The sequence below is a fragment of the Meles meles genome, chromosome 2 (genome assembly GCF_922984935.1).
Source record: "Meles meles chromosome 2, mMelMel3.1 paternal haplotype, whole genome shotgun sequence".
In the NCBI taxonomy this organism is placed as follows: domain Eukaryota; kingdom Metazoa; phylum Chordata; class Mammalia; order Carnivora; family Mustelidae; genus Meles; species Meles meles.
Genome location: NC_060067.1, coordinates 104722663 through 104742132, shown reverse-complemented (window position 1 = coordinate 104742132; position 19470 = coordinate 104722663). Strand labels below are relative to the sequence as shown.

General features: G+C 40.4%; 1 protein-coding gene across 3 annotated transcripts in view; it reads left to right on the top strand.

The window, feature by feature from the left end:
• ARHGEF38 (Rho guanine nucleotide exchange factor 38) overlaps positions 1–19470 on the top strand; it is a 142738-nt gene that overhangs the window by 71840 nt on the left and 51428 nt on the right. For all 3 annotated transcript variants that reach the window (XR_006816824.1, XR_006816825.1, XM_045994778.1), the window contains exon 4: positions 13379–13526. Coding sequence is in view for 1 of the 3 variants with exons in the window: in XM_045994778.1 (XP_045850734.1) it covers positions 13379–13526 (148 nt within the window). In the remaining 2 variants the exon portion in view is untranslated. The remainder of the gene's footprint in view (positions 1–13378; positions 13527–19470) is intronic.

Here is a 19470-nt window from a genome sequence, read left to right as displayed (position 1 = left end):
TTTACAATCAGAATTTTAATTTTTTTGTTTAGCAAAAATTTTTTGAGTGTGTCAAGTGCCTCTATGATTATAGAAGAGTTTTTTCCTAATTAAAAATATTATGGCTTACATATTTGAGCAGCAACATACATAATGCTACCCATGAGATAAAACAAATATTGAATTCATAGTGATATAAATAAATGAGAAAGGAAAATCTTCCTGATAGTAGATTTCAATGAATAAATATAGAAGGAAGAGGAGAATAGAAAATCACCTAAACAAACACTGAAGTTGTAATTGTTGCAGCCAAAACCACCGTTCAGTGTTTGATTTAGTGGATGAAAGTTTGAGGAGAATTTCATAGTTTCAAAGTATCTCCTAACTATTAAAAGCAAAGACAGTAAATTTTTAGTGAGAAACCAGACAGAGACCACCTTAACCAAATGACCAAGGTCAACAGTACCAAGGAATAACACACATTCCCATCATAAACCTGTGATACAAGTGAGGAGGACACAGTACCATCTCTGTAGTACTTTTGCCCAACATGCATGTGATTGTGTCGAATCATGAGAAAACATTAGACATGAACAAACTCAAATGAGGGACACTTGACAAAATAATGGGTCAATATACTTCCAAAATATCAAGGTCATTAAAGATAAGACTGAGGAACCTCAGTGTTTTGGTTTTTTTTTTAACATTTTTTTTTTAAGATTTTATTTATTTATTTGACAGAGAGAGATCACAAGTAGGCAGAGAGGCAGGCAGAGAGAGAGAGAGGGAAGCAGGCTCCCTGCTGAGCAGAGAGCCCGATGCGGGACTTGATCCCAGGACTCTGAGATCATGACCTGAGCCGAAGGCAAAGGCTTAACCCACTGAGCCACCCAGGCGCCCGAACCTCAGTGTTTTAAGACTGTGGAAGACTACCGCAGAGTAACAAAAAAAAAAAAATGTGAATGGAAGACTGGATAAATTCTAGAACAGTAAAAGAATGTAGTGTTGAAATTCAAATATAGTGTTTAGTTTAGTTAATAGTACAAAAGCACACTTCATTTCCTTTTCTGACCATTGTACTGGTTATACAAGATGTTAAGCTGTTTGAAGGATATCTGGAAACTACCAGTACTAGTTTTGCAATTTTCTGTTAAGTATAAAATTACTTCAAAATAAAAATTACAGAGAAAAGTCAATAGAATGTGTTCACAGTTTTTGCATTTACCAATCATGAGTTGCAACTTTGAGGAAGATGATAGAAAAATAGATAAGGAAATGAAAACAGTAAGACCAACTGAAAACAGTTGGAGTCATATTTTAATTTCCATACATGACATATGGGCTAGCTTCCTGGCTTGGTTTGACCAATAAAATGTGGCAAAATGATGTTCTACAACAGCCTTGTGACATCCACTCTCTGCTCAGGGAGAGAGAAGGCTCAACTACCCAATTACTTCAACAACATGGTCAAGGCCTTGAGCATGAGAGTATGGTCTCCTCAGCCAGGTGGCCTCTGGTTATATATTGCAAACACATGAATAAAGCCTGCCAACAACACCTGGAGACAAGCCATCCCAGCTGAAACTTGTTCAAATTGGCAATCCAGAGAATTGTGAACAAACAGTATTGTTTTAAGCCTTCAAGTTTTGGGGTGATTTTTTTTTCTCCAGAAATAGCTAACTAATACAGAGAGAATCTCAAGCTGACTCTGCACTGAGCAAGGAGCTCAACATGGGGCGATGTATCTCACAGGGCTTGATCTCATGGCCCTGAGATCATGACCTGAGCAGAAACAGGCACTTAACCGACTGTACCACCCAGGCACCCCAAAGCAGATGACTTTCTGAATGACAAATGGCATAGAGGCCCCAAGGCAGCAGAGTACAGGAAATTCTCATAAAGGAGTGCAGTCTGATGTGGCTGGAGCATAGTGCCAAGGAGACCTCCATGACCCAAACACGGTAGCCATATCAGTGCGAAGTTCACTGGCAATTTCTACCCTTACCTCCGCCCCCAGCAATTTCTGTCACTAAATCTTTCACCAAAGCTCTTCCATTTCACCGGAAACCTGATTTTGGTGGGACATTTCCTGAATCATGTTACCACAAAATGAAAAGCACAGGTGTCCCATTTCTCTGTCCTTAGATGGCACGAATGAGAGGTTGTGATTCACAGCTCTAGTGCCAGAGGGAAACTTTCCAGATACCTAGATAAACCAGGAGGAGGATTTTACTCAATAATAACCTTGGGGTTTGGATGAGGTTCAAGTTTAAGCACAGAGGCATATGTTTGTAGATATGATAGCTCTGGGGAATTGTCTGGACTATCATGCCAAGATAGAAACTGGATTTTAAAATCTTGACTGCAGCAGCCTATCAAATAGGAAATGGGCTCTAAATCTTTAGAAAATGGGAATATGAGAGGTGGCTCTTGTTCCCACTTAAACTGAAGATTACTCTGTAACAATTTAAGAAAAGAGTGAGCAAAGACAAAACAGATAAAATGCTGGTGTAGGGTTTAAGAAAACAAGGGCTTTGATATCATTTCTACATTGGTTTACATCCTGGCTCATCCAATAACTAGAGGTTTCATCTCAGGCAAGTTACAAAATCTCATTGAACTTCAGTTTCTCATGTGGAAATTTGAGTTAATAATACCAACCCCATGGAGTATTTGGGAAGATTAAGTAAAACCCCATATAAATAATGATGGTCCAGTGCCTATTCTTAATAAATATCCAATACATGGAATTACTAATTTATTAGCCTGAGAGTATTTAATTTACCCATCTATTTACAAAGCTTGACTTCTTATGAATGTAACCACGGAATGAAATGTGATTTTCTTTTCCCCAGAGGTCTTGATCATGTTTTTCAAACAATCAGATTCACTGAATGTGTGTACCTCCTAGATGCTCCCAATGTCTATGCATTTTGGGGCTACATAGACTTAATAAGCCAAAGCATTTTCTTCTATAAAGCATGACTGAACATATCAAGTATCATTTCCACATTCGATAGTGTGAACAGCAATGAACAACAATGCAGCAGACACTTTCCAAAGATGGCCATCAACAGACCACGCCCCCTGGTATTCACCCTGCTGTGCAGTCTATTGCCATATTGACTCTGGACTGGTCCTGAGACTCAGTGACTCCTACAATGCAGTGGAAGTGATGCTGTATCAGAGCCTAGGGGCCTCAGCCTTTATAAGCCTAGCAGTTTCTACCTTAGCAATTTGAGGAACTTGGATTTATGAAGTCCAGCTACCCTGCTGGAAATATCACATGGAGCGGTCAGATGGAAGGAGGTTAGACCTGATACTATGTAAGAAAGTGGCCCAGCTGTCCCAGCATCCCAGCTGAGGCCAGCCTTCCTGCTGTCCCTGCCAACGCACCGGCTTTGTGAATGAGCCATCTTGGACCATCCAATCTGTTCAGTCCTGGGCTGACTGCAGCCCCTGCAGGCATCAAATGGAGCAGAAGAACCACATGGCTGATTCCAGCCAACTCACAGAATTGTGAGGGAAAATCAAAACAGTTGTTTCAAGGTACTAAGTTTTGAGGTGGTCTGTCACATAGACAGATACCCCAAAGGGAGCTTATAATCTCTTATCTACATTTGCAACAATGCTGTAATGTTTCAAATATTCAAAAAAGAAAGGAACACAAAAGGAAAGAAAAGAAAAAAAGACGAAGTTATGACTAGGTTTGGGTCTACCTTAGGTGCTTAGCTCCTGCACACGGTACTGAGAACCAGAGCTGAAAAGCTTGTGGTAAAGGAACTGCAATTTCTCGTTTGCCTTTTCCTGAGGGCGAGTTTATCCTTTGAGAGAAAGACAATTTAGAGCTTTCTGTTCTTTGAAGGTGTAGTGGTGATGCACTGTTGTTCTACGGCAGTACTTTGTTCTCCTAAAGCAGTGTCTCTTGTATGTCCCTGAAGCAGGAATCTGTGCCTTTAGCAGTGATTTTGTGAGAAGGGCTTTAGTCACTGATAATTCATGTCCTGTTGCCAAGTGGAAGATGCTGCCAAGTAGCTCACCTGAATAATTTTTCTAAAGAGTGTGCGTGCGTGCATCTGTGTGTATGTGTGTGCGTGTGTGTGTGTGTGTGTGTTGTACTCAGGACACAGATAGGTTCAACCTAGCTAATTCTGGCCAGTGGGGACAGGTTGGGTGTACTCCAGACCTGCGTCCTGGAATGTGTGAGGTCAGTAGGGGCAAGACTCAGATGCAGCAGCTGGAAGGTCAGGGCATTTTATTTGAAATGTTAACAGTAATAGAAAAGCTATCAGCTTCAGAGAATGTGACAGGGAAAAAAAAAAGGTTTTCTTGAGGGGGGTGGGGGTCAAGTATACCCAAATTCATACAGGAGAGGACAAATCAACCAGAGGCAGGGAACAGCAGGATACAATGTGGGTTGGGCTTCCAGTCTCCCGAGTGCAGTCAAACAAGGTCGCAGGGCTACAAGGACTTATTTCTTGCCGTAAAAATAAAGCTAGGGTGGATTAGTAACAAGGTCTACAGTTCTGCTCTCTGAGGAGAATGGGAAGCTCCAGGATGCTGTGCTGTGGGACCGGCTCACAGAAGTCAGCGCTTAGCTGTGCAGGCAGACCTGAACGGAGCCGTGAAAAATCAGGTATTGTACAGAATACACGTAGAAATGAAGTCCTAAATCTTACAAACGTTAAGAGTTCCATGAGACCCTGAACACTTTCCCCATAGCCAGGGAGTGAAAGTGAGAAGTGCATTTTCAGGGGTGCAAACCTTGCAACCCTTAAGGGTGCACAGTAGCCCAGAGAGAACATGGCCTTTGGTGGGAGACAAATCTGGGCTTTCATTCCGGCTGTCACCGCGAGTTCAGCAGCCAATGCCGAGTCACTCAGATCACTGAGGACTGTACTTGCTCCCCTAGGACAGAAACCTCACCAAGAGCAATTAACCGAAAAAGGGCCTTTTTCCTCACAGAACAAGAAATCCATAATTCAGTAGCTCAGAACTGGGGCAGCTGGGGTTGGCTCCTCACAGCCTTTTCCTTCCTAGTACTTAACATACGGTGACGCGTGGTGTGTGGCCTCCTGGTCTCACAATGGCTGCTCCACTGCCAAGCATGGCTTCCTTCAGGCAGTAAAGCAAGCCACCTCCCACCTCCCCCTGAGGCTTTTTTTTTTTTTTTTTCATTTGGGAGAATAGAAGCCCTTTCCAGTGCCTTCAACCTGTATCTCATGATTTCATTTCACACACACATTACTGCACCTCACACACAAACACACACTAGCACACATCCTTGGGCACCCTGACTACCAGAGATTGGAGAAAGTCAGTATTTTTAAGTGGGTGCGTTGCCGCTCTAACGTTCGTTAGTTTGGAACAAAGAAGAATGGATAAGCAGCTAGGAATGGATGCCACATTCATCTGTTCAACGGGAATCGAAATGGGAATTTCAAATTGGGAATTTCACATTTCAAATGGGAAGAGCAAGTCCTCCAAGAGAACAAGACTTGAAGAACACTCCCAGAACATAAACTCCAGGAGGAGAGGAATTCTTATCTGTTTCATTACTGATGTTTCTTTTTTTTTTAATATTTTATTAATTTGACAGAGAGAAATCACAACTAGGCAGAGAGACAGGCAGAGAGAGAGGAGGAAGCAGGCTCCCTGCGGAGCAGAGAGCCCGACGTGGGGCTCGATCCCAGGACCCTGAGATCATGACCTGAGCCGAAGGCAGAGGCTTTAACCCACTGAGCCACCCAGGCGCCCCTGTTTCATTACTGACGTTTCGCCAGCACTTAGGACATTGTCCTCAGCAGCACTGAGTGAGTGGAATGAATGTTGGAGGTAGTGAGTCGTGTCCGGGACCCTACTAACTGTCACACGGAAGGATCGTGGTGATCGTGGTGTTGTGGTTGTCACCACATCTGCCTGTGGTTGGTCTTATATTAACTTAGAGACTGGCACTTGGTCTAGAGCCACTAGCTGTAGCCGCGGCTCACACCCTTGAGAGAGGTATATACTAAGGTGAGAGAAATCAAGAATCGTGGGTTGGTTGGTCTAGGAATGGGGTCATTGGTGCTACCCACCTCGAGGAGGGAAAAGTTATTGTACTTCTTCCTAATCCAGGCCCAGAAACCTTTGAGCTTTCAACTTTCAGAGAGCTAGTGTTTTTCTAATGTGCCACTTGGTCCAAAAAATCCCCACCTAGAGTTAAATATCCAGGAAGTCAAAAAGGCTAGGGAAGAGACCATGAGTTATCACCAAAATAAACAGTGGTATTCTAGAATGTGAGCATTGGAGCAATACTTAAAGAACATCCAATCCAACCACTTCACTGCAAGAGCCTGATTGGCCCCAAATCCCATCACTAATGGTGGAAATATAGTCAGAAGGAGACCCTAACTCTTCCTCCATGCCCACTGATGCTCCCCAGTTAGTCCTGCCCTGCAGACCCCAACCCCAGAGGAGTTGGGTGGTGCTGCCTCGGCGGTAGAAAGGCCTCTCCTTTAATAGACCCCATTGCAATGATTACATTGTTCTCCTGCCACTGGACATAGCAATGGCCCTGGGACAGGATCGCACACCACACAGAAGCTCCCCTCCTTTCTCTTTTTTCCCTTCACAGCTTAGCTAGCCTTACTGGTTCCACTTCCTCACCTCTCTATCTCACCTCACACTACGCCTCTGAAATTGCTGTTACCATGTCACCAGAGACCTCAGAATTGTCAAATCTCATCGTCAAATCCATTTTTTCTGAACTTATCTTACTCTAGAGCTTCTGAGAATTTTTTACTGAAATATTCCTGATACCAGAAGAAAAATAGGAGCCTCAGGGAATGTAGAGTTATTACCCAAAGCCACTGCCACAGACATGAAACAACTTTGAAGTCTCATTTTTCTTAAGAACTCACAAAAATTTTCCATTCTAGGGGCGCCTGGGTGACTCAGTGGGTTGAAGCCTCTGCCTTCGGCTCAAGTCATGATCCCAGGGTCCTGGGATCGAGCCCCGCATCGGGCTCTCTGCTCAGCGGGAAGCCTGCTTCCTCCTCTCTCTGACTGCCTCTCTGCCTACTTGTGATCTCTGTCTGTCAAATAAATAAATAAAATCTTTTTTAAAAAATGCTTTTAAAAAATTTTCCATTCTACTCTTTTCTGTGAAAAGGGTTTTTGTTTTTTGTTTTGTTTTGTTTTTTTTTCCCAAATGTCTTCATGAAATTCATGCTCGGGGGTTTACTTGTTTCTCTCCCATGGTTGCCTGCACCACCTGGCTCCTGTGTTTGGTAGGAATTCGGTAACCCTAACCAGGGTCGCTATGGTATCCTCCATTGTCAGGCTTACTCCCAGGTTGGGCAGGCACTAAATGAGACTAAAGGTCAATAGTGGTGATTTCTGTAAGCAGCGTTTACTCTTCCCCCCATCTCTTTCTTCTCGCTTCCCGTCCTTGCTCTACCCTGTCCTGGAGAACAGAAGGGTACTAGGAAAGGGAGGAAGGAAATGTATCCATGATCTGGCATTTTGCTGATTAATCCATTGCCTTGTTCATGGTGGACAGGGAAAGCTCTGATGTCTCTTCCTGTTGACACAGGACACTAACCCATCGGGGCAGCTCCACACTCATCATCTAATCTAAACCCAATTATCTCCCCAAAGTCCCACCTCCAAATACTATCACACTGGAGGTTAGGGCTTCAACATTCAGATTTTAAAGGGAAATAAACATCCAGTCCGTAACACTCTTAATCAGTAACAATTTAAGTAACATTTTCATCTGATTTTTGAGTTAGATAGTTAGATTTTTTAGAGAGTAAAGAGGGTCACTTGAACTGTCATGATTTCTCCCAAAACATTTTTTTATGGAAGGAGAAGAAACAGTGTGTTGATTAGAATTAAGTTCAGCCAGTAGAAACAGTAAACAAAACAAAACGTGACGAGTCTAAATAAGAGAAGTCTATTTCTCTCTTGTGTAATGGTCTAAAGGCATGTATTTTAGGTCTATATGGCAGCTCTGCTCTGCAAAGTCCTCTGGGATGCAAGCTTCTTCCAGCTCACACTTAGCTTTGTCTTCATGGACAAGGTAATGTCCAGAAGAACAAAGGAAAATATGGAGAAGAAGGGGTAAATGATGAGCTATTTGCCTCTTAAAGTTCCCGCATATTAACACAGGACAATTTTCTGCAGACTTTAGTTACATGGCCACCCCTATTGCAAGAGAGGCTAGGAAATGAAGTTTTTCTTTTGCTGCAGGCAAAAATGGTATTGCTTCAAGGGGAATGCTGATACTGGGGGACAATGGCAAGCTCTGTTATCCACAGACTTATTTGCCATATTTCTCACTATTTTGCCTTTGGCTTGGCTAACACCAATCCTAGTTTTCCTCCCTTTTCTCTGACTGTCTTGTCAAGCTCTGGGCAGACTCTTTTCCCTCGAGGCTCCCCTCAATGTTAGTGTTCCCCAGCACCTGGTTCTCAAGCCCTGTTATCACTCTGTAGACTGTCTTGCATGATCTTATCAAAGTCATGGCTTCTGTGTCCTCAGTTTTACGTACCCACACCACTTTTCCAGAACTTTTTTTCCTGAATTCCAGACTCACATATCCAATTCCATAAAGGATATCTCCACCTAAATATATTTGGGGTGACTCAACTCAGTACATCTAAAATTAAACTCATCATCTTTCCACATAAACTCTCTGTATCTTATCATTGTATATCTACATTCTTACTGAAACCAGAATCCAGGGATATAATTGGAATCCTCCTCATCTCACATATATTGATGTCCATTTTCTTGCCCTCTTCTCCATCCTCCCTGCTTTTGTTTCCACTGGTTCTAGCTAACATCCACTGGGCATTTGCACAGGCCAGCTACTGATGTGTTATACATTTTAATTCACTTAATCTTCAAACAGCCCTACTATTATTGTTCCACCTTACAGATCAAGAAATTAAAGAACAGAGAAGTCAAGTAACTCTCTCAAATGTCACAGGAGTGAATGGTAAAACCAGGATTTGAAAACATTCCATTGATTTTAGCGTACTCTCTCTTAAGTGCTAGAACTTCCATGTCAGCCCTCACTATTTATTTCTGGTATTACACAGAAGCTCTTTAATTGGATTCTCTCTTCTAGTCTCACTAACTCCTCCCTCAAGTTCCATCTTTCATAGGGTTAATTACCACTGTAATCTTCTAGAATACAATCTAATCATGTTAGTGTGCTCCTTAAAATCAATTATTACTGCTTCTCCATTACCTGCAAGCTACAGTCCCAGCTCCTAATGACATGCAAAGTCCTTCATGATTTGACTCTTGCTTACAAATACAGCCTCTTCTGGAACTTTACCACAGACATGGCACTGTCCAGCCATACTAGACCACTCCCTAGACCACTCCCTCAGTGTGTCTTGGTGCTTGTGTTCACTCAGAGCTCCTGTATCAAGGGCAGGCTGTTACAGAAATTGTTAACAAGTACGCAAGAGCAGAACAAATGACCCTCCATGTTTTTGTTTTTGTTTTTTTTAATAGATTTTATTTATTTATTTGACAGACAGAGATCACAAATAGGCAGAGAAGGAGGAGGAAGCAGGCTCCCTGCTGAGCAGAGAGCCGATGCGGGGCTGGATCACAGGAACCTGGGATCATGACCTGAGCAGAAGGCAGAGGTTTTAACCCACTGAGCCACCCAGGTGCCCCTGACCCTCCATGTTTTATACAAAGTACTTACCGTACTGGTAAATAAATAGTTTACTCTTACTGGCCTTCATAACTTCCTGAGGGAAGTGTTGGTTCTTTGTATCTGCAGTACTTACCAATGTGCTTGGTAAGTAATAGTACCTCATTAAATTGTTGTGAAACAATGATGAAGTAACTGTTTAATTCCGTTTTATGCCATTTTCCTAAACAAAGTCTAGGATACAAAGATCTCTTGAATATCACTGTTCATACCCTGGGTTACTGCCCTGCAGGGGAAATTCATTTTTAAGCGGGGTCAGAATAATAGAAAGGCCATATTGTTTGGTACAGCACATCTTGGCAATGGACATGAGGGTCTAGACGTAAAGAAGAGGTGGTCCAAGAAGAGAAACATAAATAGATTTAGATTAATGAAGAGAACAATTTGCAACACCTGAGTAACGATACCAGGACATAAGAACATGTTCAATATTTTAGGGAGTTTGTCGAGGAGATAACTAAGAGGGAAAAGGGGCATTTTTCCCCTCTTCTGCATGGTGATTGTTTTTGGGGAAAGCTAATGCAGAAATTCTTGAATTGTAGAATTTTTTTTTTTTTAAAGCACGCGATAATTATATTTATTTTACAGTGTTCTGGTGCTTTTGTGACAGGCAGCCAGAAGTGAAATTACCTTCACTGGTCTTGGCTCAGTCCTTCCTTCATTCCTAATCATCCCTTCAAACCCACATCCATTAGACAGAGCAGTTGTCCTTCACCACTAAGGAAACGCAGCCCAGAGTTATGTTACCGTGGAAACAGAATCACTTTTTTGCTGCGAGATACATCGCTTTATCTGCATTATTATGAAGCAGAATACATCGGCAGGGCTGGAAGGGGAATCAAATATTCTGCCTGCCAGTGTTGTGCTGGCCTTTGGGTGAATAAATGACTTTCAATTAGAGTGCTTAAATATCTTTTAACTTCAGTAATTGTTATTAGAGCCCCGGCAGAATTTTACTTGGAAAAGAGTAAAAATTTTGACTCTGCTGTTAAGGAGAGAACTATAAATTCTTCCAAACTATGCCATTTCTGTTAAAATGTGTGTGTGTGTGTGTGTGTGTGTGTGTGTGTGTGTGTGTGTGAATTTACAATTAATGGTTTCTTTGTGTGTAAAATAAATGTCTTTGTCCCTTGTTTTTTGACTTTCTGACTTGATCTGACTGCAGATTTATGAGGTCATCCTTACCTCTTCCTTTCTTTGTCTCGACTCTAAACTGCTTTGTCCTGAAACACATATATTTACAATCCCAACCTGGGTTGGGCTGTGTGTCTCCAGATCCTCTCTTCTTAACTTGCTGCTGAGCTTCCTCTAGGCCTGCCACTTGCTCCCACTTCCAGGGGTGATACCCTCCCCTAGCCCTCATTCTCATTTGCCCCCTGGCTCTGTTCCTAGGAGGCTCGCCTCATCTCCTGCCAACTTTAAATTTAGTTACTATCTTATTTTATTTCCTCTTCTTGTAACTTCTCTGTTCCTTATTATTTGTGTTCCTGTCTTGAAGACCAGATCTGCAAGAATTACACTGGTAGAAAGAGCAGTTCACTAAAATCCCAGGAACAAAACAAAAATCCCTCATCCCTTCAGTTCCAAAGATGCTCACAGACACTGTTTCCTTACAAGTGCAAAGAAAAGTACTATTAAAAAACAAACAGCACACACACACATGCACACATACGTGTAGTCTACTAGGATCACAGGAATATCCCAAATAATGGGAAGGGAAGAAAAGTCTCTTACAGGTTGTATATAGATTAGAACAGAACGTAATACTTTAGAAGTACTAGTGTTTTAACTGTAGAGAGAGAAGGGTAACATTAAGAGACAAGTGATGATTATTGAGCAGAGAGTTTGTTACAAGTATTTTACATCTACATTCCACTTAATTCCCAAATTCATCCTCAGGAGTGATGAGAATCTACTCAGTTGCCCCCAAATCCTAGACGACAGTGATTTTTGATTCTGAGTTCAGTGTATTTTCTAACTGCTTCAGTTTGTACGTGTCTGTCCAGCAAAGCTCTGACGTGTGGAGAGCTAACAACACCTAAGTAAAATTGAAGGGAATACAGCCTCTAATCCTGGCTTAGCCTCCACTGGACAGGACTATGGGAAAATCATTTATTTGTTTCAAATTCATATTTGTCCTTCCTTATTTAATAGGGATAAATAACCTCTTATCTCCTCATATGTGTAGGGAATTAAATGGTTAATGTGGGCAAAGCACACTGAAAGTACAAAAGACATTCTATTTCTGTAGGAAGAATGACAGATTGTTGTTGCTATAATAGGTGCATGTTGGTATGTCCGTGTAACTCCCAATCAGTTCCGTCCAAAATCATTGTCAATCCCAAATATGCAGTGTTTTAGAGAGCAGACCCCATCACATATTTTTTCTATGTCTCCCAAATCATCTTAACATAGTGCTGGGGTGTGTTGTAGATGCTTAATATAGATTTTCAAGTGATGGAGTGGGCAATTAAATCTAGCTATTGTTCAATATCTACTTGAGTCATTAGTTACAGATGCAATTTTATTATAATATCAAGAAGGATTCCTTAAATGCCTGAATACAATTAGCCCAAGTTGCTTTAAGAAGATACAGTCATAACTCTGGTTTATAGTATTATCCAACTGAAGTTTTGGGTTTTTTTTTTAAGATCTATTTATTTATTTTAGAGAGAAAGAGAGAGTGGGAGGGGGAAGGGGCAGAGGGAGAGAGTATCTCAAGCAGACTCAGCACCGAGCACAGAGTCCCACACAGGGCTCAATCCCACAACCCTGAGATCACGATCTGCACTGAAACCAAGAGTCAGACACCTAACCAAGTGCGCCATCCAGGGGCCCCATCCAACTGAGTTTTAACAGAAATAATGGCCAATTCTTTCTATTATAACATAGAAGGAAATATTTTATTTCCCTAAACTCCATTGCTTGCCTTTAAGAGAATCGTAGAAAACGTTCGTGCAATAAATAGCAAAAAATAATTTACCTAGACCCTGAGATTTCACTTTCCATACCTCTAACAAATTAACAATAACTGCTCCATTTTGAGCATTTACTGTGTATGTATTATACACACACTACCCCTTTCATTTTTGTAATGACCCTCTGAAATTGAATCTATTATTATCCCATGTTATAGGTGAGGAAACAGATTCAGAGAGTAAAAATAACTTGTCCAAGTCATAACCTGTCCAAGTATGTAGCACAGCCTGATCCAAACCCACCCAGGCTGATTCTAAGGTGTTGCTTTTAACCAGAATCCTGCATACCAGCCAGGTGCATAAATCACCTCTGGGAAAACCAGCTTTCTTTCACTGACTGTTTCCATTAAGTTCTTTATCCTTCATTTTATAAAAGAAAGGAAGGAAGGGAAGAATGAGGGAGAAAAGATGGAAAGAAGGAAGGAAGGAGGAAAGGAAAGGGAAAGAGAAAGAAAAGGGGAGGAGAAAGGGACAGAGGGGACTGGAGGGAAGGGGAGGAGAGAGAAGGGAAGGGAAGGGAAGGGAAGGGAAGAAAAGGGAAGGGAAGGGAAGGGAAGTTGTCTACCCCTTCTGAGAAACCTAGGGATAAAATGGAACGTATCCAACTTGCTAATACTGATCACATTGCCCAAGAATAAATACGTAGAGTGTCCATTTGGTCTGACTTGATGTCATTTTGCCTTTGTCTTGCATTTATCAGGAGAAGTATTCTTGCAGATTAAAGGACCACTGGAAGAGATTTATAAAATCTACTGCTACCACCATGATGAGGCACACAGCATACTGGAATCCTATGAAAAGGAAGAAGAGCTGAAGCAACATTTGAGCCACTGTATCCAGTCCTTAAAGTAAGGCTTTTTCAAACGATGATTTCCATGCCTAGCAGGGAACATTTTAACTGGATGTAGATGAAAGTTCCCACATAAATCCTACATTTGATGAAGCTTGCTGGGACCTCTACTTTGTGTTCCCTTTATGAAAAGCTGACATGCCAGAAACCCTGATTGACTTTTTCCTCCCCCCCTCTGAGCATGACTAAAAATAACATCAGGGATGATTTGGGGCTCTGTAGAGAGAGAAAAATGCAATATCAAAAAATGAAATGTGGAAAAAAAAAGCCATTCTTAAAGCTGTTGCTACCTGCCTGTCCCCACAGGAGACAGCATTGGGACATGTAGAAAAATAAAGTTAGTGAAGGTCCCATGACTCTCTGCATGGCTCTCCCCTTCCCCTAGATTCACTGTGGGGAAAGAGGGGAGATTGGTGAGGACAGGTCAGACCCTGTTAGTTAATTTCAGAAGAATTAATCATGACTTCCTTCCTCATCCCTAAAGTCTTGGTGCTACATAATATAATTTTTTTTTAATCTGGAAGAAATTATTCACTATAAAAATCTGAAAAATATAAGGAAGCACAAATAAGATAAAAACCCTTGTTACTCCATGTATTAACTCTTTGCTTGACCATCTATTAATAACCACAGCTGGCATTTTTTTTCTGATTTTATTTATATGCATTAATTTGGACATGGGTTTGGGTTGATTCTTTTAAAAGAAATTGGCATCTTACTGTGTATATCATGTTCTACCACATGAAGCTTAAAGCCAAAATTTCTGCCCTACTTCATTTCTTACCTAGTGGTTCCACTATGGTCTTTCATTTCTAAGGATTATTCATTGTCAAAGATTAAACCAGAGAGAGCTGTGATATCTAAATCGAAGCATGCCAACCAGTCTGAGTGTCTAGCACATTCCCGCCTTATAGACTCTATTGTAGGGAGACAAAAATTGGGGTCCTAATGCTGCCCAAGAGAGTGGTAGCTGAATTAAAGTGAAATCAGGAGATTAAGTGAGACTGCAGTATCTCTCCCTCCCCTGACCTTAGCCATAGGAGATATGTACCAAAACTTGCCAGCGGATGTCTGGAACTTGGAGGCTACCAAACCCTGTATACACAAAGCTTTTTCCTATACATGCTGACAATTCAGAAGGAGGGCCATCTGTTTCTGGATCACGGCTGACTGCGTTAACTAAAACCCCCAAACCCCCACAGACACGGGGACTCCTGGACTCTGGAAAATGTCTTTCCAGGCTAGCATCGAGACTGAAAGTGGATTTAAACAGGGCCCATAGAATTTTTAAAAGCTCACTTTATCGCTTTTTATTGATCATAAGTTGCTGCAGTTCTTTACCCATTTTTGGTATCATGGAAAAGCACATACTTAAGTCATATGATCCCAAGCATTTATTTAGTGCTTCAGCTACACCAAGCATCGTTCTGGGCACTCCACATACAAAAATAAATAAGAATTAGATACTGCCCACAAGGAATTTAACATGCCCGGTAACTCTTAAAGATGGTAGGTGACAAGTAGCTCCAACTCCTTATTTCTCCACTATTAGCAGCTTAGCTCAGTGTTAGAAATCAGTTCAGAGAAACTTTAAAGTTGAAAGCTGTATCCACCTTAATAAATTCCTGTATTGAGAGCAACATCTAAATATACAGATAATTGTTTTCCTATGGAGAAAAAATGATGTTATCCTGGGTCTGAATGGATGTTTCCTACCTTAGTGTAGTGGCAAGATCTGATCCAAGAAATGTCTATCCTGAGCCGTTCTCCTTTTTCAATTTCTAGAAATAAAAGAGAGAAACCTCACAACAGGTGCACAACTAGCACCTTTGGCCATCATTCCAACTACAACCTCTGGAATGGAGTTCCCTACCAGGAGCAGATGTAACTAACTTACTTTGGCACATGCTCCTAACAGTTGATTAAAAATGGAGCTGTCTGTTCAGTGGGGGTGAACACTGCTTTATTATCATTAAGGCTTTTGACTTCTAAGAGAAAGAAATGGACCCTGCCAGAATATTCCTCTTGACAGTGTTGCCTAGTACACTAAAAGCAGCTAAAGGAAGAGGTGATTCTGAAACATCATGATGTCTCAGTTACTGAAAATGACTTTCAGACCCAATGACTTATTTGATCTTTTTCTGAAAGCCTTGAGTTATTGCCTTGGTGGATGTCCCAAATCTTGTGTATTCAGCACTATTCCAATTTTAGGGAATAATTTCGAGCCCTGGAAGGTGCTAAGGTTTAGAGAGCACGAAATCCAAGCTAAGTAATATTGGCACAACTATTTCTTAAGGGAAAGAAAAATCAAAATAAAATAACTTAAGTTAGAGCTATTTTCCCAAAAGTTGCCTTTCCATGAAAATGAAGTTGATGATGAATTGTACTGGTCTGCCTGAAAGCTGAGAGCAGAATTATTGACATTACTATAATACTGACCCCAATTGAGCTAAGCCTTAAATTCTGAGAAACAGGTTTTTAAACAGGTTTATAGGCCAAAGAGAGTCTGGAACACCCCAAGGGCTTGGCTTCCCTTGCCAAGTAATCAGTCAAAGCTATTACTGTGGCTCTGCCTTTTCCTTGTGGCTAAATAACAGGGAGCCCGAGTGCACAGTTGCCAATTTCTAAGGAATATTAGGTGTGGTCTCCATTTTCTACTATGCAAGGGGATAATAGAACAACAGGGTTTGAAGAAGTATTCATGAGAGAAGTTCAGGTCTCAGAAGTTAAAGCAGATTTTTAAAGGGACTTAGGTTTCATTTGAATTAAAATTAAAATGTTTATTGAGGGCCTAATAAATATTTATTAGGAGTGCTAGATAATGTTTAAAAAATATATTTATATATGTATGCATAGTTCTCGCCTCCTAGGAACACACCTTCTACTTGGGTAGATAAACAGAACCATCTGGAAAGTTTAATAACAATACCAGGATTAATTTAAATAACACACCAGAAGCTGTCACGGTGAAGTTGAAGACTAATTTCCAAAAGGAGGGTAGAGAGATTTCCTGATTCTGTAACAGACTTGAGTTCATAACCTTTGGCTATTCTTTGACGCCCATTATCTTTCAAAAGAGAAAATAATATTTGTATCTAGAAAATAATTTTGAATCCCTTTGAAACATTAGGACAGCGTTTCTTGGTGTATGATTTCCCCTGTGTCAGATCCATAGGGATGTGTATTAAAAGTGCAGATTCCTATACTCTGCTCCAGACACTCCCCGCTCCCCGGGAAAAAGGAAAAAAGAAAAAAAGGGGGAGAGAAGGACTGCTAGGATCCAGTCCAAGAAGCTACATATTAGCTACATACTAACAAACACCCTCAGGTGATTTGGGTACATACTTAGGTAAAGAACTACTTCAGAAAACGAAATCAGGACTTACTAGCAGCTTTCCCTGAAGCAGGTAGACATTCTTCATGACTACAGATAAATCTAAGCAGTAGTTTCAGGGTTTTGGAGACCTTAAGAAAGAAAAGACTAAAACTCTCTAGAAACACAGTATCACATCTGCATCTGTAACCTGCAAACTGGAAATCTGCAAGTTTTTGTTTATTCAACAAAGAGCATTTACAGATTCTCATTAGTGTCCCCTAAGATTGAATGAAAATACTATTATACAGTCTCTAAATTTACGGAAGTCATTTGCTAAAGTTCTAGTTACTTAGCCTCTTTGGGGTTATTTAAAGCTTCTGATCTGTATGAGGAAAATGAAAAATAGAATAGCTATAAATGCAAGTATAACTATAATTAGAATAGCCTGTCTTCTACCTCCGTTTTCTGTTTTTCTAGGTATAAATACCACCAAATCCCCACTGTCTTTCAGAGACCCTAGAGATCTGTTATTTTGTAATAATTAAAGAACAAAGGGGCTTTTCCAAGTTTTGTTTTGTTTGTTTGTTGTTGTTGTTTTGTAGTTGGAAGACACGTTTCTAGCTTTATGTTTCATTGTTATAAATTTATATACATTTTTCTTCTTCCTAAAAGCCACCATCCCCAGGAGGAAAACTAACTTCTAGTCATCTGGGTGCTTTGGCTGTTTTTTCCTTTGACTATTATAGCTTCTCCATTCAGAAGGAAGGTGAAAGCTCACGCAACACAGAACCTAAAGGAATAGAGTTCAATTTATTCACATTTTATATTTCTTGATGTTATTCTATTGGAATGTTCCAAATAAAAATTAAAATCATTTCTGGAAATTTTTTTCAGTTCCTTGTTATGTGGCACCGTGTTTGAACAAAACTATAATCATTAAGAAATAGCCACATAGAAATGTGTTTCTTATAAGTCAAATTATAATGAGCCCATGAAGGTAAGAGGTATGGTAATGGTTATATGGCTGCTTTCCCCATAAAAGTGTAAATGAACACAATTTAACTTTCTTCTTCCTGAATTGTCCTTGGCTGGGGCTCACTTCTGGGAACTTTCAGCCTAAAAGGGATACTTTAAAAAAATGATGAGCAAATAGGAGACATTACAATGTAATAGTACTATGCCATTACTCCAACAGGCTTTCCCTGTTGGAAAACCTCTGAGGTTCCTTTTTGTAAAATGCTATACTAACATTAAACACCATGCTAATTTATGTCACAGTATTTGTTTTATTTGGTTAAAATAAATAAATAGAGAAAAAAATGTCTATGTCTTCTTTAGGAGTTAAAAGAACAATCTTTTCTTTCAACTTCAAATTTTGTGTTTTGGCTGCAAAATGATCACGTTGTTTACTTGTTTGCTTCCATAGAAAAATGCATTTATATTTGTTTTCAACTTCTCCCACAATTTTCTGACCTATGATCTATAAAGCATACTGGGAAAATGAAATTCCTCAGTAGGAGACAGTAATTGAGGCAAAAATGTGAGCTTAAATGATACGAGTGGAAGGAAATACTAGTTCGGGTATAGTGGTGGCACAATCCTTTTCATAGAAGTGTTCTTCAAACAGCCGTGAATAATTGCCTGAAATGATAGTAGTCGCTGATTTTTAAAAAATTAGAATTCTCTGCTTTATTCCAACAAGGAGGTCTTAGAGTCAGCATAACCTAGTTATTTTGAGGTATCTAGGAATCCATTCACATAAGATATCTGAAGAGTGAAGGAATACTTGTTTTCCATACATATATACCATTGTTTTCTACATATATAGAACACTGGGATTTTTTCAAACTTTTTTTTTAAAGATTTTTTTTATTTATTTGTCAGAGAGAGAGCACAAGCAGGCAGAGTGGCAGGCAGAGACAGAGAGAGACGCAGGCTCCCTGCTGGACAAGAAGCTCAATGCGGGACTCGATCCCAGGACTCTGGGATCATGACCTGAACTGAAGGCAGCGGCTTAACCCACTGAGCCACCCAGGTGTCCCTCAAACTTTTTAAGTCCATTAAAATTTATGGAATTCAACATACGTATTTATCATGGATTTTCTTCTCAATCATTGAAAATGAAAACACCATCTACTATTATGAGATAGGATGATAATATTTTTATATTGAAAATATTCATTGTATTCTAAAAGACTAGGAACCAGAAGTCAGAGTAACCAAGTTATTAATACACATTATAACTTCATCTCTTTATAGCCATATGAAGCATTTATCTTATTTTATTTTATTTTATGTTTTTGAGAGAGAGGAAGAGAGAGCAGAAGAGAGAATGGAGGGAGGGGCAGAGGGAGACTGAACAGAGAGCCTGAAGTGGGGCTTGATCCCAGGACACTGGGATCATGACTTGAGCATATGGGCCATGCTTAATTAACTGAGCCACCCAGACGCCCCCATATGAAGCTTTTAGAGAAAAACTCCTATCTCCTTTATGCCTAAAATTTAACTTGAAAAATTCCAACTTTTTTTACTCTTAATTGCTTAATTTGACTAATAAGTTTGGCCAAATGCAAATACTCTAACCAAATGCCAGTCATTTTTCAGGTACTTAGGCTACAGCAAAGAA